Source organism: Aspergillus stella-maris (assembly GCF_047715825.1).
Source record: "Aspergillus stella-maris strain CBS 113639 unplaced genomic scaffold BDV14scaffold_6, whole genome shotgun sequence".
Classification (NCBI taxonomy): domain Eukaryota; kingdom Fungi; phylum Ascomycota; class Eurotiomycetes; order Eurotiales; family Aspergillaceae; genus Aspergillus; species Aspergillus stella-maris.
In genome coordinates, this window is record NW_027396800.1 from 353,308 (window position 1) to 378,400 (window position 25,093).

A 25,093-nucleotide genomic window follows, 5' to 3' on the forward strand; every position below is an offset into this window, starting at 1 on the left:
ACTTCCAGCCTCAGCCAGTCCTAGATGGGGATACTTCGGACGCCACTGCTCGAACTACCGCGCATAGCCGGCTTCGTTCCCATTCGCTGTTTGCTTTGGGGGTCCTTGCTGTGGCTACGCGTCAGCCACACCGCAGTCCGCACACCCTCTTCTCAGACTAACCATCTAGCGGAGCATCTTGCGAGATCACGACGAGTACGAGTCCGCGACCGATTCTGGTTATACGATGATCTTCTGGCTCGGAAAATCCGACCCCGAACCATTGAGAACGAGGCGCCAAGGGCAAAACAGCAAAAGTGACAGCTAACCAAATCAGATTAATCCCAAGCCCAGCGCTTCCTCTGGCATCTTAGCTATGTCTGAAAAAAATACTTACGTAGGCGCATACGAATGCCTCAGGATAGTGGGGTTAGCTCATTGGCAGTTGACACGAACATCTCGGGGTTCACCTATTATTCACAAGCCGCCAGGCAATCTAACTCTAAGGGCACTTGCATAGCGCCACGCGTTGTTTGCTTGTCTCTCGGGGATAGCAGTTTGATGCTTCCCAAGGCATGGGAAGCCATTGGGTGGGATAATCCCTCGTCCCTCGATTATCCTGACTTCGGCGGCTGCTTCATTTTTCCTAGTAATGAGAGCATAAGATTTGGACGCCAGGTTATTGCTAAAATAATGCAGTCATAGGCTATCTGTTGACGAGTGGTTGACGTTGCTTTTATGGAACGGTGGGACTTCCAAGGCTGCCATATTTCGACTTGTCGAGTACAGGGGTATCGTGGGTTACAAAGTATAGCACTTGCTCCCCGTTAGTAGCTATGGTAGCTTTGCATTAGCAAACTTCCGAGTGTTCATCTTATACTGCTTGGATGTCGCCATCACTCAGAGTACAGCTTCATGTATATGAACCCCGTACACTAAGAGGAGCATCTGTAGATCCCATGTAGATTACGGGGTAATAGAGATTGAGTAATGCTCATCAATGTCTTTATTCACTCTCTGTTGCTCGTAGAACCGTGGTCATGTGCCCGCGACTTCCTGTTCCAACCTCACAGACGTCTTTCCGACCTCCTACAACCTCTTCTCTCAGCCTCAACCTTACTTTAAAGCCCTTTGAATCTCTCCATTCCTCTCCATCTCCTCCAACGCCCGATCAACAGTCCTCATCCCCTCCATACCCGCCGGCGCACCACAATAAACAGTAGCATGGATAACAGCCTCACGAATCTCCAGTTCAGAGAGCCCATTGCGAATCGCCCCGCGAACATGCAACCCCAACTCAGTCTGGCGGTCCAGAGCAATCAGCATCCCGATATTCATGATTGAGCGCTGCTTTCTGTCCAGGCCAGGGCGATTCCAGACGTTGCCCCAGGCCCATTCGGTGATCATTTCTTGCATGGGTTCTGTGAAGGCATTGGAGTTTGCGAGGGCGCGGTCGACGTGTGCTTCGCCGACAACGGCGCGCCGGGTTGCGAGGCCGGCGTTGTATCGTTCTTCTATGGTTGTGACGGTTGATGGCTGTTGTGTTGTGGTGGGGTTGGAGGGCTCTCCTGAGGTTGAGGGTTGCCGAGACATGTTGATGTGGTTTATGTTTGAGACTTTGGCTTGAGTGGCTCTGCTAACTGGGTTTTATAGGGAATTTGCCCCTTGCGTTGACAATTGCTGTGATTTTTGATGCAGCTGCTTCTGGTCGAGCCGAACGATGTCACGGCGGGCCTACGGTAATCGGGTGTGGGCGGAGCGTTGGGCTTCTATGCACATCTCGGTTGAACCAAAATACATCCTTCCCGGTCCTTCGAGCTTCCTTCTCATACTCTTACCCTGTGATACCGTCTCTATGTATTAATGAGCTTTAACCTCATCCTATACTTCAGACAATACGACCCGCGCTCGGATCCGACCACCGAAATTTTGCCATAGAACCCTTGAAACGCCAACTGCCCGACAGCAAGACATTCCCCGGCCGCGCTCCCCACCAGCCTGGACCCTTGAAGCAGTACCAAACACTAAAAGTTCGACGACCCTTGATCCTGACTTGAGGATCGAGACGAGACCCTAAAAACTAGGGCTCAGGTAAATATTCCGGAGGAGGGGTTTGCCACCACCGGAATGCTCGAACAACCCCTTGTTTCGACTGATCTCACATCGCGTAACAGTGAAACAAGACAAGCCAGGAAGACAGCCCTATCCCTATGCAGACCGCGCAATTTCCGTTCTTAGCCAGGCCCACGAATGTCCTCGTGAACTGCAGATCAATCTATACGAGACAGTTTGGTGCAGATGCAGGAGCAAGACTGGCTCATGCTAGTTGCATCTTGCTGAAGCTTGTATCGTCTAGCATAGCGTAGCTGTATAATCGTTACGGGTGGCCTAGCCTGGTATGTCTGCGCCTCTTATCCAGCACTCCAGTATCCCTGGATACAAGCAGTGCTCCACCTTCATTCCAATTGACGGCCGTATAATTCCGCGAGATATCTAGATATGTAGTGAACAGCGACAAGGGACTACATCTGCCATTGAATCCCCTAGTTATCCAAGCAGCTCTACTTTTCATGATCGAAGCCAAAATCTTATACTTCGATACCACTTCAAGTCTTGCTACACTACACTACCCTCCATATCTTCAGTACCTACTCAATAAACCCCCTCAATACCATCATGGCACCCACAAGATCATGGACCGCCCTGGTCCTCCTCTCCCCCCTCGTCGCCTCACTACCACTCCCCCTCCAGCCCGCAGAGTCAGAACCAGAAGACTATACCAACACCCACACCAACACCAACACAAACATCCACCCAAGCTTAGAAGCCCGCTCCCCAGACCCTGTACGTCTTCACCTACTCCCTCTTTACCTCCGCACCAAAACTAACAATGTATTCCACAGCGCATGATCCCCAACAACACAGACCTCCTCTCAAACCTCTTCGCCAAACTCGGCATGGAACAGCTCGACGAGTTGAATAAGTTACATCACGACGAACACCCCGAGGATAATGCTATTATTGATGATAGTCAGGGGCCGACTGTTACTGTTACGAGCCATGATAGTTATTTTGATGTTGTTGCTAGTCCGGTTGCAAGCTCAAGTGCCTCGCCGAGTGCGAGTGCTAGTCGCAGCCCCAGTGCGTCCTCGACTACGACTTCAAGTCCAGTTGCGAGCTCGAGTGCAGGGGTGGGAGCTTCCATTACAGAGGGAGAAGACTCTGCGTCTGATGCAGATGGAGATGGGGATGCAGACGCAGATTCTGATCCAACGGAAGACCCGCAGGGTTTCATGGATAGCCTGTTCGACGAGCTGAGGAAAAAGTTCAGGGAGGTGATTAATGGGAGTGATGAGGTTACGTTGCGGTAGGGTGTTCCTGCTGGGACTGGCGTTGGGAATACCCTGAACTGGAACGGAACGGAATGGATGGACTGTGATTTTTGGGCATGTATCGCACTGCTGACTGCAGTGATGTTTGTTTTGGCTACCCCGGGTTATGCGGGAGGGTCCAGGGTTCCCCGGATTGATAGGATAGGTGTATGGGAACTACGAGGTATCTGGCATTGGCGTATATTGGAGGTCTTAGCGTTTGTGAGCGACTCGGTTAGGATTATTGTAGTATTGATAGGATAAAAATGGAATACAATTGATTGCACTAAATATTGGGCTACTCGTGCATGCTGAAAAGTACTAGATGAAGGCACGACACCGTCATACTGTACCAGATGAATGATGCCTCTCCGCGAAGGAAGTCCGGCAGACCAATAAAGTAGTCTTAGGCAGGGACGATAGAATCAACTGTCAGACATAAAATGCATCTGCAACAAGCCTAGCCCCGGTTTGAAGCAACGGCGAGCTGGACAGATACCAAAGCTGCGTCAAGTGTCCTGCTAATAGCCAACGGCCCAGATCGCCAGGCCGCAAGGTTGGGCCTGGAAGCAGATCTCAATATCTTGCGAGACGGGGGACAAGCGGTGCAGATCTCGATGCGTCTGTAAAACACGCAGTCTGTGGGCGCCATACCAATGTCTTTTCCAGAGTCTGAGACTGGATACTTTAACCCTTCAAATGCTATAGGACGGGGCAATAGGCTAGACTAGCCAGAAGCAGGCCGATTGGATAGGCCGTAGGTAGCTGTCCGCGAACCTGGAGACGTTGTGCCGATTCCCGGTCGCACAGGGCACAGTTACTCAAGTCTGCAAGGAGACCCTCGTATCTTCAGCAGATATTGCGAGATCGATAGATTTGGCAGGGTCTGGACTTTGACCATCTGCGATGACCCGGGAACGCCAGGCTGGCCGTTTCAGCGCCGCCATCAGGACGAGCAGTGAGTAGGCAGTGTGACGGCCATATTGAAATTCAATCTGATGAGCTGTTGCTATGGTTAGCCTGATTCCACAGATTTCAAAAGTACCACAGCGAGGAGAAACAATCAATCAGGTCAAGTGTAGAAGGTCAACACGCAATCTCACAACAGAGTGGAGATTGTCGGAATTGCAGAATTCTTGAAAGGATCATCATTGAGCGAGAGGGAGAAATGGTGAAAGGAGTATCACTTACTCAGTCATTTGCAAAACACCAGTTGTAGGATAGTTATTTTGTTGTTTGTGTGTTGTGTGTCGGAGAAAAGAAAAGTCGGGGACAGAACTGAAAGGAAATAGCCTCATCACGTGCCGCCTATATACTCGACCACTGCAGGGAAATCCAGAGTCCCGACGCCAACATCACGTCAATCCAAACTCTGGCCCTTCTCCCGTCCAAATTCTGCTCACTGCTTGCTGTCTCCGCTTTTAGCCCCATCAATTCACTCGTCCAGCCTTCCATTTCCAATGGCAGATTCTCCTGGTTCCCCCCTCTCCTCCGTCGGCTCCATCGACATGTCGGATCGCGACGACTCCAAGCAGGGCGTTTCCACCCCGACATCAACCATGCCTCCCTCGAAGCGTCGCCGCACCGGAATGGCATCCTGGGACCGTAACACGCCTGTATCGACTTCGTTCCAGGATGAGCCGCCTGCGCCTCCGTCCCCTTCCTCGTCTATATCGTCCGATACGTCCGGCGAAGTTCCCAACTCGCCCAACATGCTGTCGCCCATAGGGGCAAACCAAGACGAGGACTACAGCGGCCAATGCAACGATCAAGTCACCGTGTGTCGGTGGGATGGCTGCGATTTTAAAGACTTCGGGAACATGGACGCTTTGGTTCAACACATCCACGACGAGCATGTCGGTAGCCGGCAGAAGAAATACTCCTGCGAATGGTCCGATTGCTCTCGGAAGGGTCAAACGCATGCGAGTGGTTACGCGCTCCGTGCGCACATGCGCAGCCATACAAGAGAGAAGCCCTTTTACTGCGCGCTGCCCGGTAAGTCAAGTCACGTCTATTATTTCCTCCTCTCTTGCCATCTTCCCTAGTCCCTGCTGGAGCTTCGCGTAACAATACCGGCCTCGACCAAGCTAACGACCACGCCCGCAGAATGTGATCGCAGTTTCACCCGCTCCGACGCCCTCGCAAAGCACATGAGAACCGTCCACGAAACAGAAGCCTTGCGCCCATCTGACCCCGTCCCAAAACGTCACGATGCCCTTTCCGCCGCCGGAACTCCCCTCCCTGCTAGCAAGCTCCAGCGCATCAAGCTGAAGCTATCGCACCCACCTCGAGACGACTCAGAGCAATACAGCGAAAGCGTCAACGACGACACAGCGGGCACAGAAGACCTCGACGAGTTCGAAGTCCCCGAATTCAACTCCGAGTCTGGTTTCGATGACCACGAGCTCGAGATGAACCCGCATCAACTCTACAGACTTCTGCGCCGACAAATTCACTGGGCGGAGAAGGAGGGTGTCGATCTACGCGGGGACTGGGATCGAATCAGGCCGAAGAGGAAACAAGCATGGTTGGAGAAGGAGGCTGTCTTTGAAGATCTGATGGATGCAGAGCTACGGCTCCTCAGCACTCTCGTTGGCGCCGAGGGCATGGCTATCCCGGCCCCTGTGGCGGCGGCAAACGGTATCGCTGAGAAGTTACCGCAGCCGGTGGCAGCTGGCAACGGGCAACATAGTGCGGGCTCCGTTGTGCCATGATTATGACTCTACGCTTTCGTTATACCTTCCTTCAGCTCCCTCCCTTGTTTATCTTCTTCTCAGCGACGTCTTGACCAACCTCTTCTTCCATTATGTCTTTCGATCTTGTATTAAAACGGCGAGTTTGGTGGTTTTGTGACGATTCTCAATCATTTTCGTACTTTTTCCACTACTTGCCCTATCCTAGGTACTTATCCATGGCGCCAACCTCTTCTTCTATGTCTCTTATCTATCTTACGTCCTCTGGAATGCTACATACAGGTAAAGCACGTCTCAATTAATCCTCTGTGCTACGCATCCCAAATCTACACTTACAAGTCGTTTCCACGTAAAAATCTCTGGCCCATGTATTCTGAACACTTTTCATCGACAAGTATATCACGTCAGAAGAGTGGTTGAAACCCGAAAATCAGCCCTGCATTTTTGAAACCATCGACGATGGCAATGTAGCGGTGCCATCAGTCATGACGGGTTCGAATGAGAATAGGATAGAAATAGAATTAAGGGCGAGGTCTAGCAACAAGCTGTGCGATGGGTGGTTCAAGTTCAAGTATCAAAAACATCAAGCGTCCATGGTGGTAAAGTAGTAGGATACATGAATAGATGGAATACCAGTCCGCACCGTCAGGGGTGGGTGGGTGATTGATGCGAATCTAGGTAGATGATAGAGGGCGCAAAGTAGGAGAAAATACAGCTGAAGCCGGCTCCGGTCCCGGTTGTTCCAGACAAAAATGGTAGGTAAAAAGAATAAGAAGACAAAGAGCCAAAAGATGTAGAAAGAACATCGGACGAAAAACAGATATCTCATGCAACATCATATCAAGTCCAACGCAGGATGGGGAGTCCTGTTGAATCAAAGCTCCCCGAGATGGACCACACCAGACGCCGTCGCCATGCTTTCCCAAGTATGCATAATATAGAGACGATGAGAAGAAAGAGGAAGGGAGAAAACGGTGGTATAACAGAATCGGACATAAGCGCTTTTTGTTGCAAGTGAGAGAGCTCTCTGGTCTCTTAAGAAGGAGCCTTGGCTGCGGCCGCTTTTTTCGAATCAATTAGTTTGTGGTACATTTCTTGGAGTTTAGCTCCTGCTGCGTCTTTGTTGGGCCAGTAGTGGACCGAAACATAGTTCCTATTCATCAGATTAGACATAGTCTTGAAGTTAATGCAGGGGAACATACCATAATCGAGTTTCAAGAGAAGAAAGAGAGCCAGCCTCGCCAAGGTTGCTGTTGATAAAGTCACCAATTTTGTTGAGAAGACGCCGCAGCTCCAGGGCACGCTCCGCCTTGTTCGGGAAATTATCCTTTGTGACATCCGCAACCTTTTTGAGATCTTCACGGATGGGCTTGAAGAAGCGGCGCGACATGTCTTCCTTGCTCGCCGAGTGACCATTTTCGCTGTTCTTGCGGCGGCGAACATCTTCATTCGATGCATCGGACGGTCTATGCCGTCGCTCATGTTCGTGGACGGATCTTGGACGGGAATCACGGTTTGGTGTGCTGTGTCGCTCCATGCTCTCGCGGCCACCATGAGTGTGGGACCGATGACGAGTGCGATCTTGCTCCCGGTGGCCCTTGCGTTGATGAGACGGGGCAGGTGATGCTGAAACACTGCCGCTGGCTGGTTGTCGAGAGCTGCCTTTGCGGGAATTGCGATGATGGTTTTCCACAGCTCGCTTGGCCGTCGCATTGGAACCATTGCTGGCCTTATCTCTCAAGATGGACAGAAGGTAGTCGGCGCGCCGAACAAGATGGACAGCGCCAGGAGACTTGGTGGTTTTGTCTTCCGCATTCTGTCGCTCCGTTTTGCGCTCGACACGATGTTCCTCCAAGAAGAACTTGTCTCCCAGTCCAAGGTCCGGGTCATCCCGGATCTGCGTCCACGCTCCATATCCATGACGAGAAATCCCGACACAGAGCATACCGTCTTCTCGCGCACCCCAAGGACAGGAATAGTCGGGGGCCTTGGTCGCTTCCGGCACACGGAAGTTTCTAAACTCAGTATAGGCAAGCGTTGCTTCCTTCAAGACACGCATTTCTGTTGGACGCTCAACGATGGTGTATGCGTTGAGGCGCTTGACACCGTGGAGATCGAACAAGACTGCTTTTCTTTCCTTCTTGGTGAGAACCTTACCGGCCGTTTCAAGAGCCTCCAGCCGTTGCAGATCTTCCCGAACAAGGGAAGCGGCTTTATCGGTTATCTCACGGAGGGCTTGCTTGACCGTCTCCCGATCGCGTTCCATTAGACGGGCTTCACGAATAACTTCCTCCTCGCGGTCTTCAATGTCACCATAACGCAGGAAAGCCCGGAGGAGATGTCGGTATTCCTTTTCAAGAAGCGGACGTTTTGGATCTGCTTGTACATTCGAATCGGAGTCATCCCCATCCTCATCATTCATGCTTACTTGCACTCGGGCTTGTCGCTTGGCTTTTCTCTCGGCGCGAGTATCTCGTTCCTCCCCTGCAGCATTGCGTTTGCGCGGTCGATTTTGCTCAATCACGCTTGCTAAATACTTCTCATCCGCTTTCTTCTTTTCTTCCGCCTTGATCTCCTCGAGTTGCTCTTTAGGGATAATGTCATCCCAACTAAGGTCGTCAACCTTGATATCAACGTAATCGAAGGCTTTCAGGAATTCTTCGCCTCCATCGGCTTGAATACCTTCGGCCTGCTCTGTCTGATGCAGTTCAGCATTGGCGAGCACCGAATCAATGTCAAGTTGCTCCAGCTTCTCCTGATTGCCTGTCTGCTCGAACATTCTCTGACCACGACGCTTGAGGATTCGAGAGATGTCATCGGTAGAATTAGGTTCTCCGAGAGTGATGCCTCCTCGAGCCATCTTATTCTGAATCTCGGAGGCTTCCTTGTCGGTGACGCCTCTCTGGATAGTGATAAACTCGAGAAGAAGCTTGTTACGTGCTCTTTCGATCACTTCCTCTTCTACCGTGTCCTTCGACACCAAGCGGTACACACTCACAGGCCTCGTCTGTCCAATGCGGTGCGCTCTGGCCATTGCCTGAAGATCAGCTTGGGGGTTCCAATCAGAATCAAACAGGACGACGGTGTCAGCCGTCATAAGGTTGATTCCAAGACCACCTGCGCGAGTTGATAGAATGAAAGCAAAATCACTGCTGTCAGGTGCGTTGTAATGCTCAATGGCAAGACGACGTGAAGTTGAAGGAATTGTTCCATCAAGTCGCTGGTAGGTATAGCCACGGTATTCCATGTAATCCCCGAGAATATCGAGCATCTTCACCATTTGACTGAAGATGAGAACACGGTGCCCATCTCGCTTTAGCTTCGCCAAAAGCTGATCGAGAAGCATCATCTTTCCACTGCTTGTGATCATAGCCCGCAACACATCATCCCGACGAGTGCTTCCCTCCAGTATTTTGGCTTCAGCGTTGGGGAACATGAATGGGTGATTACTCGCTTTCTTCAGCTCCATCATAATGTTTAGAAGTGATTGCTTCTGACCCTTGGTGCCTTCGTTCAGAGCAGCATAGTTTTTGGTGAGAATGTTCTTGTAGTACTCTAGCTGAACATCAGAAAGCTCAACACGGATGATTTTCTCCGTCTTGGGCGGGAGATCAGACTCGACCTTGGATTTCGTGCGACGGAGCATAAAAGGCGAGATGGCCTTTGTCAATTCGGCAAGTTTCTCGGATGCGGCTTCAGCATTCAGGTCCATATCTGCATCAACATTGACCAGGCCAGGGTTCAAGAAATCAAGAAGGGCCGAAAGCTCAGCCAAGTTGTTCTGAATAGGAGTACCGGTAATGAGAAGACGGGCGGGAGACCCAAAGTCGAGAAGCTTGATGTATAGTTGAGACTCCCGATTTTTCAATCGATGAGCCTCGTCTATGGCCATAAACTGCCAGTTGAATTGGCTAAGGAAAGGTGAGTCTGCCAAGACGTACTCATATGTTGTCAGCAGCACGTTGAACTTGGGTCGTCGGGGATTGCCGTCCACCATAAGTTCATGCTCTTTGAGAACGTTGCGAGCGGCCTCATTTCCATTGTAGACAATGTAGTTCAGATCGGGAGACCAGTTGTCAAAAGTCTCCGCCCACGACGGCATGGTAGAGAGGGGAACAACGACGGCGAAGGGGCCCTGCTGATGCCTAACATGGCGCAGCCAGCTAATGAAGGCGACGGTCTGTACAGTTTTCCCTAAGCCCATCTCATCTGCGAGAACGACGTTGCGACCCTTGACCCAATTGAATGCCATAAAGTTCACACCTTTGACTTGGAACTCCTTGAGCTGCCCATTCTGCAAGAAGCTTGGCGTTCCTTTGATGGGTTCGAACGGCTTGCGAGTAGAGTAGTTGGATTCCTTCTTGTCTGAGACGGGCGGCCGCGAAGAACGATCCAGGAAACGATCTATCTCGCGTTGAGCGATGTTACTAACCAACTCTTCACCTTCCCATGTACAAGAATCGTAGTAGAGGCGCTTCCATTTGACAAGGTACTCAGTCCCATCTTCCCCTTCGCGCACCCCTATCACTCGCTCCACGACTTTTTGATCCTCAATAGCGTCCACGTCCCTCTCGCGATCGAGATTCCACTTCTCACGGTCTTCTGGGGGTACACCCTCGTCATAGTTCAAGCGTAAATCTTCGGCGAGGACCTTTCGGACATAGTTGTCAAGCCGCCGTGTACTCCGACAGTTAGCCAGCGTCTCGGTGTTTTCCCAAGTCGCATGATAATGAGATTTCTCTTGCCACTTTATATAGAACTCAAAGTCATGCCGACCTACACTCGGGTCGCTGGGGTCAACGTCCGCCTTCGGTCGATGATTGAGCACAATGTCTATTGCTGGTCGGTCATCTTCCACGGCATTCACCCAGTAATTCGGCGTTAACTCGTCGGCATCATCTTCGAACATTGAATCATCGTCATCTTCATTGTAGTTCGAGACCCTGGCAGCATTCCTCGTGGAAAAGCGAACCTCGGCATGTGAGGGAACGTTGTTCGCGGACGCTTGGAGTAGTCGCCGACGTTTCGCCTTGCTTGCACGAGCACGACTGCCACCATACTCATCACTGTCTGACTCATCTGAGTATGTTGATTGTGTTGCAGAACGTGAGGGGACTTTCGACGACACCTGGGAAGCGGCCGGGCGTCGACGCTTAGAGCGAGGTGCCACGTCATCGGACTCTGAGTCTGAAGACTCAGCTACCTGTCGTGTTGTACGTGCTCTTCCACTGCGACGAAGTCCATAGAGATCGGGATTTTGTCGAATGTAGTCCGCATCATCAACGGACGGTGATTTGCGCTTCGTGCCTCGCGTCGTGTCGGGGGAGGAAGAGTTTTCGTCAATGGACGGGCTACTAGCTTTCGCGCTGTTTCCCATCACAGATTCGTCATCTTCGCCCTCTGCATCAGGAGAATCGGAATTATACGAGTCGTCCGCGGGATCTGGGTCGGCAGAGGTTACGGAGGCAGCGTCATCTTCGGGGAATTGAGGGGCGGCGCTTCCATGTGTATTTGCTGATATCTCGTCTGTGAATCCGGTAGCATCGGCGAGGCCAGGCATTGCATATCCGTTTGTGAGGGTTCTCGTGACCCCAGGTTCGGAAGTAGGTGGGATCACCATGCTAGTTGCTATAGATGGAGAAAGGCATCAGCATTGTAGCTCGAGACAAGCTAGGAGGCAGCTAAAAGACATATGGGGCTGTCGAGCAGCGTTATGCGACCCAGATTATGCATATTGAAAGCTATAAGCCCAAGAGAATGCTATAGGAGATGAAGGTATGATGCATTGACATGATTTTGATGATGGGTTAGATGAGACGCGACGGAGACTGCAGCAGAGAAAACCTGCGACCGTGGGAATGAAAGCAAGGGCAAAACCAGATCAAGTAAGTGTAACAAAGGTAGATTTGAGCTTCAACGGGTTTAGAAGACCCTGAGTCCATGAAAAGTATAGAAATACTCGATTCTCAAGTGGGTCGAGGCATAGACATGTACTCAGGCGGCAGCACCAGGACACGTCCGTGATCACAGAGCAAGAAGAAATTAATTACTTACAATCCATAGCTTGGTGACCCCGAATCACCGCAAAACAAGGAAAGGAATTGTGGAAAATATAAAAAGAAAGGTGGGGGAAGGGGAGGGGGTGGATGGGATGAGACGGTGGAGAGCAGCAAAGGAATGATGGGAGACCGCTGAGAATATGATGAGGGTGTTAGAGGGAAGAGAGTTGGACGTCGGGCTGGGGGAACGGGCGAGTCACAGCGAAGGGATTGACTGCTGGCCTGAGCTTTCAGGCTGACTATGGCCACCAAGCTCTGTTGGGTTTAGCTTAATGACAAGCGAGACCATTCTTGGACTAGCGGTAAAAGCAAATCACGTGGTTCCCGGGACGGATCATCAAGCCTTCCGTGGAAGTTTCGACAGTCGGGCGTTCGTCCAATCAGTGAGTCAGCAAATAATAGGACAGCGTGCCTGAGGCTGCAGCGGTGCCCACAATCAGGCCCAGCATAGATTTCTGTCAAGAGAGTCGAGAGCCCCTCCTCGACGCTTCCACGCAACGTCTCTTCTCTCCTTGATCCTGGTGGTTGCTGCGCGGACACTCGGTATCGCTTGCTTCAGGCCCGCATCATCGTCGCTGAGTTCGCCTTATCCCGCTGGTTTTTCTGCCTCTGTGGTTATTGTTCTTCTACCCTGAGATCTATATTGTTCTCTTTGATTTACTTTCTCGCTTCTTGATCACTTGCTTCAAGCACCATGTCCGACAAGCTTACCAGGTACGAGGTCTCGGAACGATGGTGTTTGTAACTCAGCTAACTTTTGTTTTTCTCTAGAATTGCTATTGTCAGCACTGACAAAGTGAGTATCGAATACCCCGCCAAAACTATACGGACGTCATATGCTTATATCGACGCGTTTTCTACAGTGCAAACCGAAGGTGAGTCGAGCCAAACCGTGTATTCCCAGGTTAACATATAACTGACTTTACTTTTCAATCTAGAAATGTCGTCAAGAATGTAAAAAGTCCTGCCCCGTCGTCCGTACCGGAAAACTTTGTATCGAAGTCACTCCCGAGTCCAAGATCGCCTTCATCTCCGAGCGCCTGTGTATCGGTTGCGGTATCTGCCCGAAGAAATGTCCGTTCGGTGCCATTCACATCATCAACTTGCCGACCAACCTGGAAACTCAGGTCACCCACCGCTACTCGGCCAACAGCTTCAAGCTCCACCGTCTTCCTATGCCCCGTCCTGGTCAGGTCCTCGGTCTTGTTGGAACAAACGGTATCGGAAAGAGCACAGCGTTGAAGATTCTCAGTGGAAAGCTCAAGCCCAACCTTGGACGTTATGATAACCCACCTGACTGGGAAGAGATTCTCCGATACTTCCGTGGTTCCGAATTGCAGAGTAAGCTACATCGCTTGTACTCCTGACATGGCTGGCGTCTCTGACCTCAACAGACTACTTCACCAAGGTGTTGGAGGACAACTTGAAGGCAGTTGTGAAGCCTCAGTATGTTGACCAGATTCCTCGGGCCGTGAAAGGCGATACCAAGAATGTCGGCGACCTCATCAAGGCTCGCTCGCAACTCGACAACATGGAGGAAACCCTAGACAACCTCGGTAAGAAAGATTCCCACTTGAGATATCCATACTTCTATTAACCGTCTGCTGCAGAGCTTCGACAAGTCCAAAACCGTGACATCGACCATCTTTCCGGAGGAGAACTTCAACGATTTGCTATCGGTTTAGTTTGTGTCCAGAAAGCCGATGTGTAAGTGTTTAGCCCATTCACGGAACAATGTCCCATTGCTCACTATCTCGAAGCTACATGTTTGACGAGCCTTCCTCTTATCTCGATGTCAAGCAGCGTCTGGCCGCAGCCCGCTCCATCCGAGATCTCCTGCGTCCCGACGACTATGTCATTGTTGTTGAGCACGATTTGTCTGTCCTCGATTATCTGTCTGATTTCATTTGCGTGCTTTACGGTAAGCCCGCTGTGTACGGTGTCGTTACTCTTCCTGCTTCAGTTCGTGAAGGTATCAACATCTTCTTGGACGGTCACATTCCTACCGAGAACCTTCGGTTCCGAGAGGATTCTCTCACCTTCCGTCTTGCTGAAGCTGGCGACGACTTCGTCATCGACAAGAACCGTGCGTTCAAGTACCCGAGTATGGAGAAGACCCTCGGCAACTTCCACTTGAAGATCGACGCTGGTGATTTCACGGACTCTGAAATTGTCGTCATGATGGGAGAGAATGGAACCGGAAAGACCACCTTCTGTAGAATGCTTGCTGGTGCTGAGAAGCCTGACGGGGACGCCGCCATCCCTCGCATGAACATTAGCATGAAGCCTCAAAAGATCACCCCTAAGTTTAAGGGAACTGTCCGTCAACTCTTCTTCAAGAAGATCAAGGCTGCTTTCTTGTCGCCTCAGTTCCAGACCGACGTCTACAAGCCCCTCAAGATCGATGACTTCATTGACCAGGAGGTGCAGAACTTGTCTGGTGGTGAATTGCAGCGTGTCGCCATTGTCTTGGCTCTCGGAATGCCTGCCGATATCTACCTCATTGACGAGCCTAGTGCTTACCTCGATTCCGAGCAGCGTATCATTGCGGCCAAGGTCATTAAGCGTTTCATCATGCACACCAAGAAGACCGCCTTTATTGTCGAGCACGATTTCATCATGGCTACTTACCTTGCTGACCGTGTCATTGTGTTTGACGGTAAGCCATCCGTTGATGCTCACGCCAACGCTCCTGAGTCTCTGGTCACCGGATGCAACAGCTTCTTGAGAAGCCTTGACGTTACTTTCCGTCGTGATCCCAACAGTTACCGCCCTCGTATCAACAAGTACAACAGTCAGATGGACCAGGAGCAGAAATTGGCTGGTAACTTCGTAAGTCACCTTCAAAAAGATTTTTCTCTTTTCACTGCTAACATTCCAATTCACAGTACTTCTTGGAAGAAGAGAAATGAAGAGGGCATTCCTGAGAGACACGATCGCGCGCCTCACAAGCGTGACGGCCGCGACTCCTACCAGCGGCGCCACCGTCGCAGGTACAGGAGGATTCTTCGGTTAGGGGCGTTCTTCGGCGTTACCAAGCAATCCGCGATTCGAGCACTCCGACGTCGCCGTGGTGGCACTGGTGGCGCCGAGCGTTGCGGTGATGCGGAGGGTGCGTCCGAGGAGGATGACGAGGAGGACGAGGCCATGCTTGTTATTATGGCTTCAACTCGAAGCAGTATTGTGTACACTACCTACAACTAGTAGGCTGTCATCGCATACTCACCTCAGCTCCAAGTGGGAAAACCTACCGTCGCTCATCGTCAACTTACCCCTCTACCGCCGCTTCGCCGCTACCATAGCTTACGTCAAATTTCCTTGTGGTGGGAGGTTCAAAGTTTAGTGGGTTTTCATTTCGTTGTTAGTATACTTGTTATACCATGGGTAATGGTTTATTTTTCGTTTGGCATGGTTGATACCGCTGGAGTTTGTTGAGCCTTTTTTAAAAAGTTTTCTATGATTGCACTACACTGCAAGTGATTCTGAGTTAGGAGTAGTTAGTATATACATATTGAAGACATTCTATCATTACTTCGTAACCCGGAAAGTACTCTACATTGCCTGCTTGCTCACCCGATAGAGTGTTGTGGTTGTATGTATTTAGAGAATCGTCGCAAGATATATGTTGTTCCGCCGCAGACCACCAGTGGACTTCCGAAAAGCGGTGCACCACACTACGGCCTAGATCAGTTCTACGTGAAAAAGACAATATAGACATTGGAAATCACCCCATAGATTAAGGTACAGCTAGCTAACTATCCTCAAGGCAAGAAAGCATAAGCTGTTTAGACTATGGAACTCGCCGACACCCTAATCCTCCTCAATCTCCCCCTCCTCACTACCAGAATGCACAGCCTTCTCCTCCTTACCCTCATCAGCGCCAGCAACAGAGCCAGCAGCAGGCGTGCGCTCCCTCCTTTCCCGATCCTTCCTAACATCCCTGCTCCGATCCCGACTATCACGGCGGTACCGCTTCGCCGAGCGACTCGCGACACTCTCCGCATCGCTGTCCCTTCTACGGCGCCGGTCATTGCCACCGCTAACCGTGCTCTTGGAGTCACCGCCGTAGTCTAGCTCGTCGCGGCTACCGCGAGGGTCGCCGCGGGTGCGGTAGAGGCGTTCACGCTCTTCTTCGCGGTCGCGACGCTCGCGCTCGTAGTGGCTTAGGGAGCGGGCGGACCTCTCGCGATCACGGTCCCGATCACGACGGTCGCGGTCCCTGTCGCGGTCCCGGTCGTCGGCTCGTTCGCGAATGGGCGAGAGGCCGCTTACCTTGCGGTAGGAGCGCTCGCGGTCGGCTTGGGCCTTGCGGCGGTCTGCTTCGTAGGCGTCTGGTTCGGGGGTGCGGCTTTGGCGGCTGGCGGGGCCGCGTCGCTCGCCTCTGTAGGAGCGGTAGTCGCGGTCTCGGTCTCGCTCGCGATCACGCTCATGGTGGTGGTCGCCGCGACGGCTGCCGCGGTCACGATCGCGATCGGCGTCTTCTTCCTTTTCCTTGAGGCGGCGGATGGCCTTGTCGAAGGCTGATTGGCGGAGGTCGTCGGATTCGAGGGCTTTGTATTCTTCGTACTTTTCGAGACGGGGTTTAATTTGGTCCCATGTGTCTGTGACGCGGAGGGGAGGGTCAAGGCGCTTTAGACGTGAACGGAGGGCATCGACGGCGCGTCTTTGGTGGCGGTCTGCTGCGTGCTTCTCCTCCTCGGTTCGGCGGAAGGCTTTCTCTTGGATGCGTTGGAAGATGACCTGGAGGATGTCCGGGTCGATGTTTGCTGTTCGGCGATCACCAGAGACGATCGAGTTGAATTCCTCGAAGGTGGTCTTGGAGGTCACATCAAATCGTTTATCCTGGTATTTGTTAGTGTGTAGTTCAAGTTTAGATCTTGCTCCGACTTACATCAAGAACATCCAAGACATCATTACGGGGTCCGCGGAGAGACCGCTCTTCCTCCTCGATCACATCCCAGAAGAGATCCAGAGGAGACGAGCCCGAATTGCCTATGATGCCGAGATAGCGCGGGTCTTCACGGATAGACGCGTAAATGTTTGACCACTTGCTACCAGCCTTAATCACACCCTTCGAGCGCAACTCCTTGAGCAAGTCGACAAACTGCTCACGCGCATGGCGTTCCTTTCTGGCCTTGGCCGCCTTTTGCTGTTGACGGGCATCGTTGAAGGCACGCTCAAGTGACTTGATATGGTTCTCAAAAGCAGTTAGGATATCAGACTTGCTGAGGGTCTGGAACTTCTCCTCATTCTGGACCCGCTCATTAGACTGAATGATCGCCTGAGCTTCGGACCACCTAGTGTAAGGCTCAAGATCCAACGACTTCATGATAGTCACAAGGTCATCCATGGCAGCCCGGCGCACAGAGGCTTCCTGTTCAATGTGTTCCTTCTTGAGCTCGAGAATGTACTCCTCAAAGAGCTGCCGCCGCTCATTTTCATCGTTAGTCGACCTGAAGATGGTCTCACCTTCGATTATTGGCCGAATTGTCTTCCACCGAGTATAATGCTTAATTTCAGGGTGACGTTTCAACATGGTATTGAAATCTGCTCTGAGCTTAGCGAATCTTTCTTTCGCCCGGTCTTTTTCCTGCAAGCGAACCTCGACCGCATATTTCTCGAAAGCTGCCTTGCGGTCTCTGGGATCCTTGAGCGCACGGTATTGCGGGTCTTTGATGGTTTCGCGCATCGCTTGCTCCCAGGTCCAGTCGGGCTGGACGTTGTGCCGCTTGAGCATCTTCATGAATGCTCCCTCGGCTTCTTCCAACGAGCCATAGTCCGGTTCTTGTGTCGCACCCAGGCCGGAACCAGCGGCGAGTCCACTCGCGTCGCTAGCGCTGAATCCTCCACGGTTGTCATTGTATCCTCGATCATAATCGTCACGGTCACGCGATTGGGGGTATGAGGAGAACGAGCTGACTCCGCCGGCAACGAACGTCGGGGCACTAAATTGACAATGATCAGTAAAGGAGATTACATGTTACATGAGCGGAGCACATACGCGGCAGGAGGAGGCTGCGTGGCTTGCGCCTGGGCCAGCGCATTCTTATAAGCCTCTGGCATCTCCCATGTACTCTGCTTGGTCTCTGAGTTGGACCAGTACTTTCGTCCACCATCCGCGGTGTACTCCTTCCATGGTTGATTTGCCAAAGCACGCTAAATAGAGGAGTTAATCATTAGTTCAGTCAGACCAAATGCGCGTCTGTATAGCACTCACCTCAACGGGCGTCATCAATTCGACGGGTTTCGCCCATTGTGTCGCTTTCGTCTGGACATTGTAGTAGTAGACTCTGCCGTCCGCATTGCGGGCCTCCTGCCACAGAGAAGCAGGACCACTGGGCGCATTCATTGGATTTATTTCACCGCGCAAAAAGATGATTCCAATGCTGCCGCCGTTGCTGCGCGTGAGCTTTGGTCGATGAGGTTCGGGGAAAATTAGATGGCTCCGACAAGCTCTCCGGATGTTTGCCTTGTTTGCATGCTCGGCCCCATCCCCCAACACCGCATTGTCAAGCACTCTGGACACGGCATACTCACGATTACAAGTAAACGCATGCTTAATACGGCCAATGCTTTGAAGGAGAGCTGCCAAAGTTTGATCAGCAATACTCCACGGGCGCGCGACTGCTACCCGCGCTATGGAGAGTCACGATGCCCCCGGGGAGTTCCTGCGACATGCTGTTCTAGATACAGTTGTCCCGCTTGCTTCAAACATCGATCTAGAAGCGGCTCTCACGTCTGCGCTCGAGGAGGGTGCTGAAGATCTACCCTCTGTTCTGTCTCATATACCCCAGCGATCTGTTCTGTTCTTCGGTAAGCCGTCGCCTGTTACCCTTGCCGGGCCTCGTCTCTTACTCATGTGTAGTCCGTTACAGATGAGTTCTGCACGCCGCGCATTGTCCTGAGACTGGCAAATTGCTCCCAAAATAGCTTGAAGACGCATCTCCAAGATCTCGAAATACGACTCGATGCCTTCGCTATTGAGCCCGCAGAGGCCGTTGCGGAGAACCCAACACCTACCAGGGACCTGATCTTCTCAGGGGTTATCGACACACAGGCCGACCCTCTTGTGGTTGTCAACGAGTTTGAGGGTGAAAGCGGAGAAGGGAACCATGTATATGTTATATGGAATATTGAAACATTCCTCAGTATGAGCATTCTGTTCTTCCGGAATGGGCGGCTAGGCTAACAGTGATACTATAGAGCGTCCCCGTATCCGCATCCAACATCCGTCCGTCATCTTCATTGCCTCTGCTAGTCTTAACCCAGGAGAATCTCGGCAGTACGACACCCGCGAAGACGCCTACCTACCATCCCTAGTTCCCGCTTCTACCAATGTCCTACAGCCCCTCACAACGGACCCCGGGTTCGAAATAAAAGACCCTTTCCTCCCTGCCTCGAGGCTTCTGCGAGTCGTGCCAGCGAAGTACAGCGAAGATCCTATATACAATGTCCTACAGGAGTCAGGTCATCCAACTAGAATAGTACCTGCTGCTAGTGCAAGAATACGCTACTCAAGGTTAAATTCGTTCTCCGGTCGACCAACAACAATCGCAAACCTTGACTTCGAAGTCACGCCCTTTCTGAACTGCGAAGTGGTTTTTGACAAGGCAGATCTTCGACTGTCAGATGGAACCATTGAACTTCTGACAGAGGGGCCCGGGCTTGCCCCGCCTGTTACATGCTATCCACGAGATGATATCACTCTAATGTACAAACTGACACCGGAATATGGGCCAAATTCGAGAGATTCCACAACGGTGCTAGTTAGCACGCTGGATATCTCGCTGGAAGCAATCATCAAAGTTGCCGATGATTGCAATCCCCGGATATTGATGCAATGGACGACAAACATTGATTTTTCAATGGCGCTCAATCCGAATTTTGGCGCACCAAGCCAGGCGCTGCAGCGAACGAACCGGCCTACAAGTCTTTCAACCCGGCCGAGTAGGGCTAATACTGCATCTGGAGAAAACCAGATGCGCCGCCCCTCGTTGAGGGAGAGGGCTTATTCTACTTCAGATATGGGTGTGGCTATGTCCTTCTCAGGTCCTCCAAGTGTGGTGGTTGGCAAGCCGTTCTCCTGGAGTGTCTTTATTGTCAACCGTTCTTCGACGCCCCGGAAATTTTCGATGGTGGCTATTCCTCGGCGGAAGGTAGCGAATGCAAGAGGGCATGTTGCGCGGCCATCGTCCTCATCAATGTCAAATCGCCGGAGTGATCAGGTCGCTGAAGCAGTGACTGACGACAACATTGTCCACGCCATGCAGAAGAGTGTAGCCGGCCAGGAAGCGGACCTCATCTGCCTGAGTACAGATGTCCGCGTTGGGTAAGTTTCTCACCAAATTGAATTCAACAGTAGGAGCTAACATCCTTTGTTCCAGCCCCTTATTACCTGGTACATGTTTTGCTACCGAGTTGAAGTTTCTCCCACTGGCAGTGGGGTCTCTACGACTCGAATCTGTCCGCCTCATAGATGGCATTACTAACGAGGCAAGTGATATCAGAGATCTTCCTGATATCTTGTCCCGTGGGCAGGATGTATAGTTTATTAACTTATCAAAAATGTAATGACAACTAGAAATAACGACCCATTCATATTCTGAAGTAGACATTATCATAGTCGGTATACTTCTCAGCAATGGTGAGCTCATGCATACACTGAACGACTCCATAGTAGCATCCAGGGCTGGGACAGAGTTTACTGCCGAGACAGAAATTTGAGTACTGTTTCACCACCGTGAATGCATTTGCCTGCTTTGTTGGTTATTCTGAGCCTGAAACAGGAGGATCTACGTAAACACCAGCATGAGTAAGATAGTAGTGACAGTCCGGGGTGAAAGCCCCAATTTCTAGCGTAGGAATGGTGGCAGGGCACCAGGGCTAAGCGCTGCGAGCGGATGGAGGGCCGATCTTAAAGGTGGGAGGGGTCATGGGAATGAGAAGAGGCTCGACCAGATTTGACCGCGAACATCGTCACGCTCACCATCAGTTTCTTCTTCTTCTTGCTTCTAGCCTTTTCACTTATTTCTTATCAACTCTCCAACTCCAGCAGAGAGCTCTTTGATCGCCCACTCTTCATATAAATTGTGGTCCATCTATCGTCACTCTGGGCCCCGGCCGCACTGGGTCAAATCCAGGCATCCACTCTGTCCCTCCGATCCTCACTCTTCTCGTCGAGAACTCTCCCTTTGCGTCATACCGTCGCCCTCCGGTTCTTGCACCTTGCCTTCGTTCGTCTCCTCCACACTTATATCATTAGCTTCTTCCTCCAGCTTCTTCCAAGATGTTTTCTGCAACTCGTCGCAGAGTCTTGGACGGTCTTAACAGACGGTATATCTATGGTCGCTTGGTATGTCGTGTGCCCTGTTTGAGATTGATCGCCTCCCTTTTGCTTTTCCCGGTCGCTCCTGGCTTCCTTTATCCTTATCTTCAAGGGATTGAGCTAACTCATCTACTTCTCATCGCTCCACAGCCTTTACTTCACTGCATTATATTCTTGATCGAAATGGCGGCGACAGGGAGATTGGCGGCTAAGTTCAACGCCTATTATGCGGAGAAGCCGGTTCTCACGACTATGGTCACCAATGCGGTAAGCTTTTCTGGGCTGGGCTGAGCGATACGGGCGCATTTCTACCATCGAGGACACACTACTTGCGGCTATACACTCGTTGACAATAACTATTGGACTTGAGAAGTTCCTGTGCATACTCGTCCGCTGAGGTTGGAAGAAACGGGGGCTGTGCATCCTTTGTCACAACTTCCGGTCACCTCGGAGAGCATCAGCGCAAGTGGTGTGTCCGAAGATATCTTTGTGCGACCGTATCGAGTCTCAGCGCTACGTGTCAAGAATCAGGTAACTAACAAGCTTTGATAGATTCTTGGTGGAGTCGCGGACACCGTAGCGCAATTGATCACAGCGTTCAGATCTCGAGCCGGAGTAAACCAGGATGGTGGTTTCCCCTCGATCGAGATTCACGACATCGAGAAAGAAAAGCCGCCTGCTCTGGGAGAACTGGGCCACGCAAAGCACCCTCCCTTTGACTTTGAACGTCTCGTTCGCTTCATGTCCTACGGTTTCTTCATGGCGCCCATCCAGTTCCAATGGTTCGGTTGGTTGTCGCGGACATTCCCTCTGGCCAAGAAGAACCCGACCGTCTCTGCTCTGAAGCGTGTTGCGTGCGACCAGCTTCTATTCGCTCCTTTCGGTTTGGTGTGCTTCTTCTCGTACATGACGATCGCTGAGGGTGGTGGGCGACGTGCTTTGACTCGGAAGTTCCAGGACGTCTACCTGCCGACGCTCAAGGCCAACTTTGTCCTCTGGCCAGCTGTTCAGGTTCTGAACTTCAGAGTTGTTCCCATTCAGTTCCAGATTGTAAGTTTTTACCGGAAGCTTGTTCTCACAACTATCTAACCATAGTTATAGCCGTTCGTTTCCTCCGTCGGTATCGCTTGGACCGCCTACCTTTCCCTTACCAACTCCGCTGAGGAGGAATAAATCAATCGCGCTTTGCTCATAAATGCCATTGGGCGCCGACCGCAGTCTACAGCTCATGTAAAGACAATACTCACCGCTGGCACAATCATAGTTCGGCGTGATCCGTTGGGACCTGACTCCCCTGAACTGGGACATATGGCCTGATATTCTTGGTCATGGACTCGAAGCATCACTGGATGGTGCTCGTCCGTCCTCTGCATTAGGGCCCTTCTCTGGGCTTCCTGGTCATCACCTGTTTTCCTCTTGTTCGTCGTTGGATGTTTACTGGGCGTTTCGAAACTGGTTTGATTCATGCAATTCTGGTAAGGTGTTCGGGCGCTTGTTTGACAACTCCTGCGGCTCAAATCATGCCGTGGAAAACTACAGATAAAATCGAATGTTATCCTATACCTATCAATTGGCGACATACAGAGTATTTGTACCAAGTAACGTAACGAGGCTCGCCATTGTAAGCGGGGCATACACAGCACGAGGCGGGGTCCAGGACCCTGGAGACGAAAACGGAACGGCTATGTATAGGACCATGGCCCAACGGAGTATCTAGACTGCCCTATCCGAGGCAATCGAGAAAACACAGGCTCAATGTTCTGCCCTGAAGTATATGGCCCGAGCGATTCCGTCTCAGGAGTGACATCAGTCCCGCATCAGCCCGAGCCCTCTCTGCTTCACCGGAAGCCCCACCAAGTCGCCCAAAACAAATGGCAGCTCTTCGATTGCTACCCCGCCACTACTCACCGTGATACGGTTTGAGCATTTTCTTCTTTGACCGGGCGACTGTACTCTGTAGACTAGATCTCCTGACACGAGTTATTTATCCCTGGTTACCTCCCCTCCGCCTGCTGTTCCTGATCATCAATCACTATAACCCCGCTGTACCACATACCGCGACAATGTCTCTCACCAGCAAGCTTTCCATCACAGATGTCGACCTCAAGGACAAGCGCGTCTTGATCCGAGTACGTCATGAATCCGACCTCTCTGCGTTAATTGACCGCTGCTAACAAGTGAGCCATGACTAGGTCGACTTCAACGTCCCCCTCGACAAGAAGGACAACACCACCATCACAAACCCCCAACGCATCGTCGGTGCTCTGCCCACGATCAAGTATGCCATCGACAACGGCGCCAAGGCCGTCGTCCTCATGTCCCACCTCGGCCGTCCCGACGGCAAGCGCAACACAAAGTACAGCTTGAAGCCCGTTGTGCCCAAGCTCAAGGAATTGCTCGACCGCGACGTCACCTTCACTGAGGACTGCGTCGGCAAAGAGGTTGAGGAGACCGTCAACAACGCCTCTGGCGGCCAGGTCATTCTTCTCGAGAACCTGCGCTTCCACGCCGAGGAGGAGGGCAGCTCCAAGGATGAGCAGGGCAACAAGGTCAAGGCCGACAAGGAGAAGGTTGCTGAGTTTCGCAAGGGCTTGACTGCTCTTGGTGACATCTACATCAGTGAGTAAATATCTGACCAGAGTGTTGTAATCAGTTACTAATGTTATGGAGACGACGCTTTCGGTACCGCCCACCGTGCCCACAGCTCCATGGTCGGTGTCGACCTCCCCCAGAAGGCTTCTGGTTTCCTCGTGAAGAAGGAACTCGAGTACTTCGCCAAGGCCCTCGAGGAGCCCCAGCGCCCCTTCCTCGCCATCCTCGGTGGCTCCAAGGTCTCCGACAAGATCCAGCTCATCGACAACCTCCTCCCTAAGGTCAACAGCCTGATCATCACTGGCGGTATGGCCTTCACCTTCAAGAAGACCCTCGAGGGCGTCAACATTGGAAAGTCCCTCTTCGACCAGGCCGGCAGCGAAATCGTCGGCAACATCATGGAGAAGGCCAAGAAGAACAACGTCAAGGTCGTCCTCCCCGTCGACTACGTCACCGCTGATAACTTCGCCGCGGACGCTAAGACCGGCTACGCTACCGACGAGCAGGGTATCCCTGAGGGCTGGATGGGTCTGGACGTCGGCGAGAAATCCACCGAGCTTTACAAGTCCACCATTGCCGAGTCCAAGACTATCCTCTGGAACGGACCCCCCGGTGTCTTTGAATTGGAGCCCTTCTCCAAGGCTACCAAGGCCACCCTTGACGCTGCCGTGTCTGCCGTGAACAACGGCGCTACCGTCATCATTGGTGGTGGTGACACTGCTACCGTTGCTGCTAAGTACGGTGCCGAGGACAAGATCAGCCACGTCTCCACCGGTGGTGGTGCTTCGCTTGAGCTGCTTGAGGGCAAGGAGCTCCCTGGTGTCGCTGCCCTGTCTGAGAAAAGTAAGTAAATGATAACTATAAAGAGCGAGATGAGATAAGACCTTCAATTGAAGGTCGTTTGATATGAATGTAATGTACCATGACTTTTGAATAATAAATCCATTATTACATCTTTCATCCATGTTGTTCAGTTGCAAGGTTCAGTTCTGATTCGAAAACCCTTGCTGCAGCTATGAGTTCCAGATTATAAATCTCGATGTCCTGTAATGTATATAAATTATAAGAGCTGCC

At 51.7% G+C, this 25,093-nt stretch overlaps 10 protein-coding genes across 10 annotated transcripts; 7 read left to right on the forward strand and 3 right to left on the reverse strand.

Moving 5' to 3' along the window:
* Positions 1–1,095: 1,095 nt before the first annotated feature.
* BDV14DRAFT_196417 (putative 4-carboxymuconolactone decarboxylase) lies at positions 1,096–1,572 on the reverse strand (the record flags this gene model as incomplete). The annotated part of the gene is made up of 1 exon (XM_073772443.1): positions 1,096–1,572. The coding sequence occupies one exon, from the start codon at positions 1,570–1,572 to the stop codon at positions 1,096–1,098; it is 477 nt and encodes a 158-aa protein (XP_073632061.1).
* Positions 1,573–2,558: 986 nt separating this feature from the next.
* Positions 2,559–3,008, forward strand: BDV14DRAFT_166288 (uncharacterized protein). Its single transcript, XM_073767463.1, has one exon. It carries the CDS (start codon positions 2,656–2,658, stop codon positions 2,887–2,889), a length of 234 nt encoding a protein of 77 aa, XP_073632062.1. The 5' UTR covers positions 2,559–2,655; the 3' UTR covers positions 2,890–3,008.
* Positions 3,009–4,692: 1,684 nt separating this feature from the next.
* BDV14DRAFT_117723 (C2H2-type zinc finger protein) lies at positions 4,693–6,372 on the forward strand. The gene is made up of 2 exons (XM_073765815.1): positions 4,693–5,345; positions 5,457–6,372. Exons 1-2 carry the CDS (start codon positions 4,811–4,813, stop codon positions 6,062–6,064), a joined length of 1,143 nt encoding a protein of 380 aa, XP_073632063.1. The 5' UTR covers positions 4,693–4,810; the 3' UTR covers positions 6,065–6,372.
* Positions 6,373–6,381: 9 nt separating this feature from the next.
* On the reverse strand, positions 6,382–12,258 carry BDV14DRAFT_166292 (chromatin-remodeling ATPase CHD1). The gene is made up of 2 exons (XM_073767464.1): positions 7,246–12,258; positions 6,382–7,196 (listed from the first exon to the last, which is right to left on the reverse strand). The coding sequence occupies exons 1-2, from the start codon at positions 11,661–11,663 to the stop codon at positions 7,079–7,081; spliced, it is 4,536 nt and encodes a 1,511-aa protein (XP_073632064.1). The 5' UTR covers positions 11,664–12,258; the 3' UTR covers positions 6,382–7,078.
* A 1,327-nt stretch (positions 12,259–13,585) lies between these two features.
* Positions 13,586–15,110, forward strand: BDV14DRAFT_117766 (P-loop containing nucleoside triphosphate hydrolase protein). The gene is made up of 3 exons (XM_073765816.1): positions 13,586–13,658; positions 13,713–14,934; positions 14,991–15,110. The coding sequence occupies exons 2-3, from the start codon at positions 13,837–13,839 to the stop codon at positions 15,012–15,014; spliced, it is 1,122 nt and encodes a 373-aa protein (XP_073632065.1). The 5' UTR covers positions 13,586–13,658; positions 13,713–13,836; the 3' UTR covers positions 15,015–15,110.
* BDV14DRAFT_117787 (uncharacterized protein) lies at positions 15,101–15,517 on the forward strand. Its single transcript, XM_073765817.1, has 2 exons — positions 15,101–15,175; positions 15,196–15,517. The coding sequence occupies exon 2, from the start codon at positions 15,206–15,208 to the stop codon at positions 15,443–15,445; it is 240 nt and encodes a 79-aa protein (XP_073632066.1). The 5' UTR covers positions 15,101–15,175; positions 15,196–15,205; the 3' UTR covers positions 15,446–15,517.
* Positions 15,518–15,798: 281 nt separating this feature from the next.
* On the reverse strand, positions 15,799–18,514 carry BDV14DRAFT_117798 (snoRNA-splicing protein PRP40). Its single transcript, XM_073765818.1, has 4 exons — positions 18,320–18,514; positions 18,104–18,258; positions 16,994–18,047; positions 15,799–16,944 (listed from the first exon to the last, which is right to left on the reverse strand). The coding sequence occupies exons 1-4, from the start codon at positions 18,449–18,451 to the stop codon at positions 15,913–15,915; spliced, it is 2,373 nt and encodes a 790-aa protein (XP_073632067.1). The 5' UTR covers positions 18,452–18,514; the 3' UTR covers positions 15,799–15,912.
* Positions 18,515–18,634: 120 nt separating this feature from the next.
* BDV14DRAFT_166302 (TRAPP trafficking subunit Trs65 domain-containing protein) lies at positions 18,635–20,693 on the forward strand. The gene is made up of 4 exons (XM_073767466.1): positions 18,635–18,915; positions 18,978–19,250; positions 19,306–20,431; positions 20,487–20,693. Exons 1-4 carry the CDS (start codon positions 18,741–18,743, stop codon positions 20,647–20,649), a joined length of 1,737 nt encoding a protein of 578 aa, XP_073632068.1. The 5' UTR covers positions 18,635–18,740; the 3' UTR covers positions 20,650–20,693.
* A 341-nt stretch (positions 20,694–21,034) lies between these two features.
* BDV14DRAFT_166303 (Mpv17/PMP22 family protein) lies at positions 21,035–23,094 on the forward strand. The gene is made up of 4 exons (XM_073767467.1): positions 21,035–21,454; positions 21,578–21,694; positions 21,980–22,477; positions 22,529–23,094. Exons 1-4 carry the CDS (start codon positions 21,389–21,391, stop codon positions 22,598–22,600), a joined length of 753 nt encoding a protein of 250 aa, XP_073632069.1. The 5' UTR covers positions 21,035–21,388; the 3' UTR covers positions 22,601–23,094.
* On the forward strand, positions 23,088–24,977 carry pgkA (phosphoglycerate kinase pgkA). Its single transcript, XM_073767468.1, has 3 exons — positions 23,088–23,556; positions 23,620–24,046; positions 24,098–24,977. Exons 1-3 carry the CDS (start codon positions 23,491–23,493, stop codon positions 24,868–24,870), a joined length of 1,266 nt encoding a protein of 421 aa, XP_073632070.1. The 5' UTR covers positions 23,088–23,490; the 3' UTR covers positions 24,871–24,977.
* Positions 24,978–25,093: the final 116 nt, after the last annotated feature.

Excerpts from the sequence above, each read along its gene's own strand:
- BDV14DRAFT_166288 (XM_073767463.1), top strand. The coding sequence starts at position 2,656 with ATGGCACCCACAAGATCATGGACCGCCCTGGTCCTCCTCTCCCCCCTC.
- BDV14DRAFT_166302 (XM_073767466.1), top strand. The coding sequence starts at position 18,741 with ATGGAGAGTCACGATGCCCCCGGGGAGTTCCTGCGACATGCTGTTCTA. Across the intron at positions 18,916-18,977 it reads GCGATCTGTTCTGTTCTTCG|ATGAGTTCTGCACGCCGCGC; the intron begins GTAAGCCGTCGC and ends AGTCCGTTACAG. Across the intron at positions 20,432-20,486 it reads AGTACAGATGTCCGCGTTGG|CCCCTTATTACCTGGTACAT; the intron begins GTAAGTTTCTCA and ends CCTTTGTTCCAG.
- BDV14DRAFT_117798 (XM_073765818.1), bottom strand. The coding sequence starts at position 18,451 with ATGAATGCGCCCAGTGGTCCTGCTTCTCTGTGGCAGGAGGCCCGCAAT. Across the intron at positions 18,259-18,319 it reads AATTGATGACGCCCGTTGAG|CGTGCTTTGGCAAATCAACC; the intron begins GTGAGTGCTATA and ends TCCTCTATTTAG. Across the intron at positions 16,945-16,993 it reads ATGTCTTGGATGTTCTTGAT|GATAAACGATTTGATGTGAC; the intron begins GTAAGTCGGAGC and ends AACAAATACCAG.
- BDV14DRAFT_166303 (XM_073767467.1), top strand. The coding sequence starts at position 21,389 with ATGTTTTCTGCAACTCGTCGCAGAGTCTTGGACGGTCTTAACAGACGG. Across the intron at positions 21,695-21,979 it reads CGACTATGGTCACCAATGCG|ATTCTTGGTGGAGTCGCGGA; the intron begins GTAAGCTTTTCT and ends AAGCTTTGATAG. Across the intron at positions 22,478-22,528 it reads TTCCCATTCAGTTCCAGATT|CCGTTCGTTTCCTCCGTCGG; the intron begins GTAAGTTTTTAC and ends CCATAGTTATAG.
- BDV14DRAFT_117723 (XM_073765815.1), top strand. The coding sequence starts at position 4,811 with ATGGCAGATTCTCCTGGTTCCCCCCTCTCCTCCGTCGGCTCCATCGAC. Across the intron at positions 5,346-5,456 it reads CTTTTACTGCGCGCTGCCCG|AATGTGATCGCAGTTTCACC; the intron begins GTAAGTCAAGTC and ends CCACGCCCGCAG.
- pgkA (XM_073767468.1), top strand. The coding sequence starts at position 23,491 with ATGTCTCTCACCAGCAAGCTTTCCATCACAGATGTCGACCTCAAGGAC. Across the intron at positions 23,557-23,619 it reads ACAAGCGCGTCTTGATCCGA|GTCGACTTCAACGTCCCCCT; the intron begins GTACGTCATGAA and ends AGCCATGACTAG. Across the intron at positions 24,047-24,097 it reads TCTTGGTGACATCTACATCA|ACGACGCTTTCGGTACCGCC; the intron begins GTGAGTAAATAT and ends AATGTTATGGAG.
- BDV14DRAFT_166292 (XM_073767464.1), bottom strand. The coding sequence starts at position 11,663 with ATGGTGATCCCACCTACTTCCGAACCTGGGGTCACGAGAACCCTCACA. Across the intron at positions 7,197-7,245 it reads TCTCTTGAAACTCGATTATG|GAACTATGTTTCGGTCCACT; the intron begins GTATGTTCCCCT and ends TCTGATGAATAG.
- BDV14DRAFT_117766 (XM_073765816.1), top strand. The coding sequence starts at position 13,837 with ATGTCCCATTGCTCACTATCTCGAAGCTACATGTTTGACGAGCCTTCC. Across the intron at positions 14,935-14,990 it reads AGAAATTGGCTGGTAACTTC|TACTTCTTGGAAGAAGAGAA; the intron begins GTAAGTCACCTT and ends TCCAATTCACAG.
- BDV14DRAFT_117787 (XM_073765817.1), top strand. The coding sequence starts at position 15,206 with ATGCGGAGGGTGCGTCCGAGGAGGATGACGAGGAGGACGAGGCCATGC.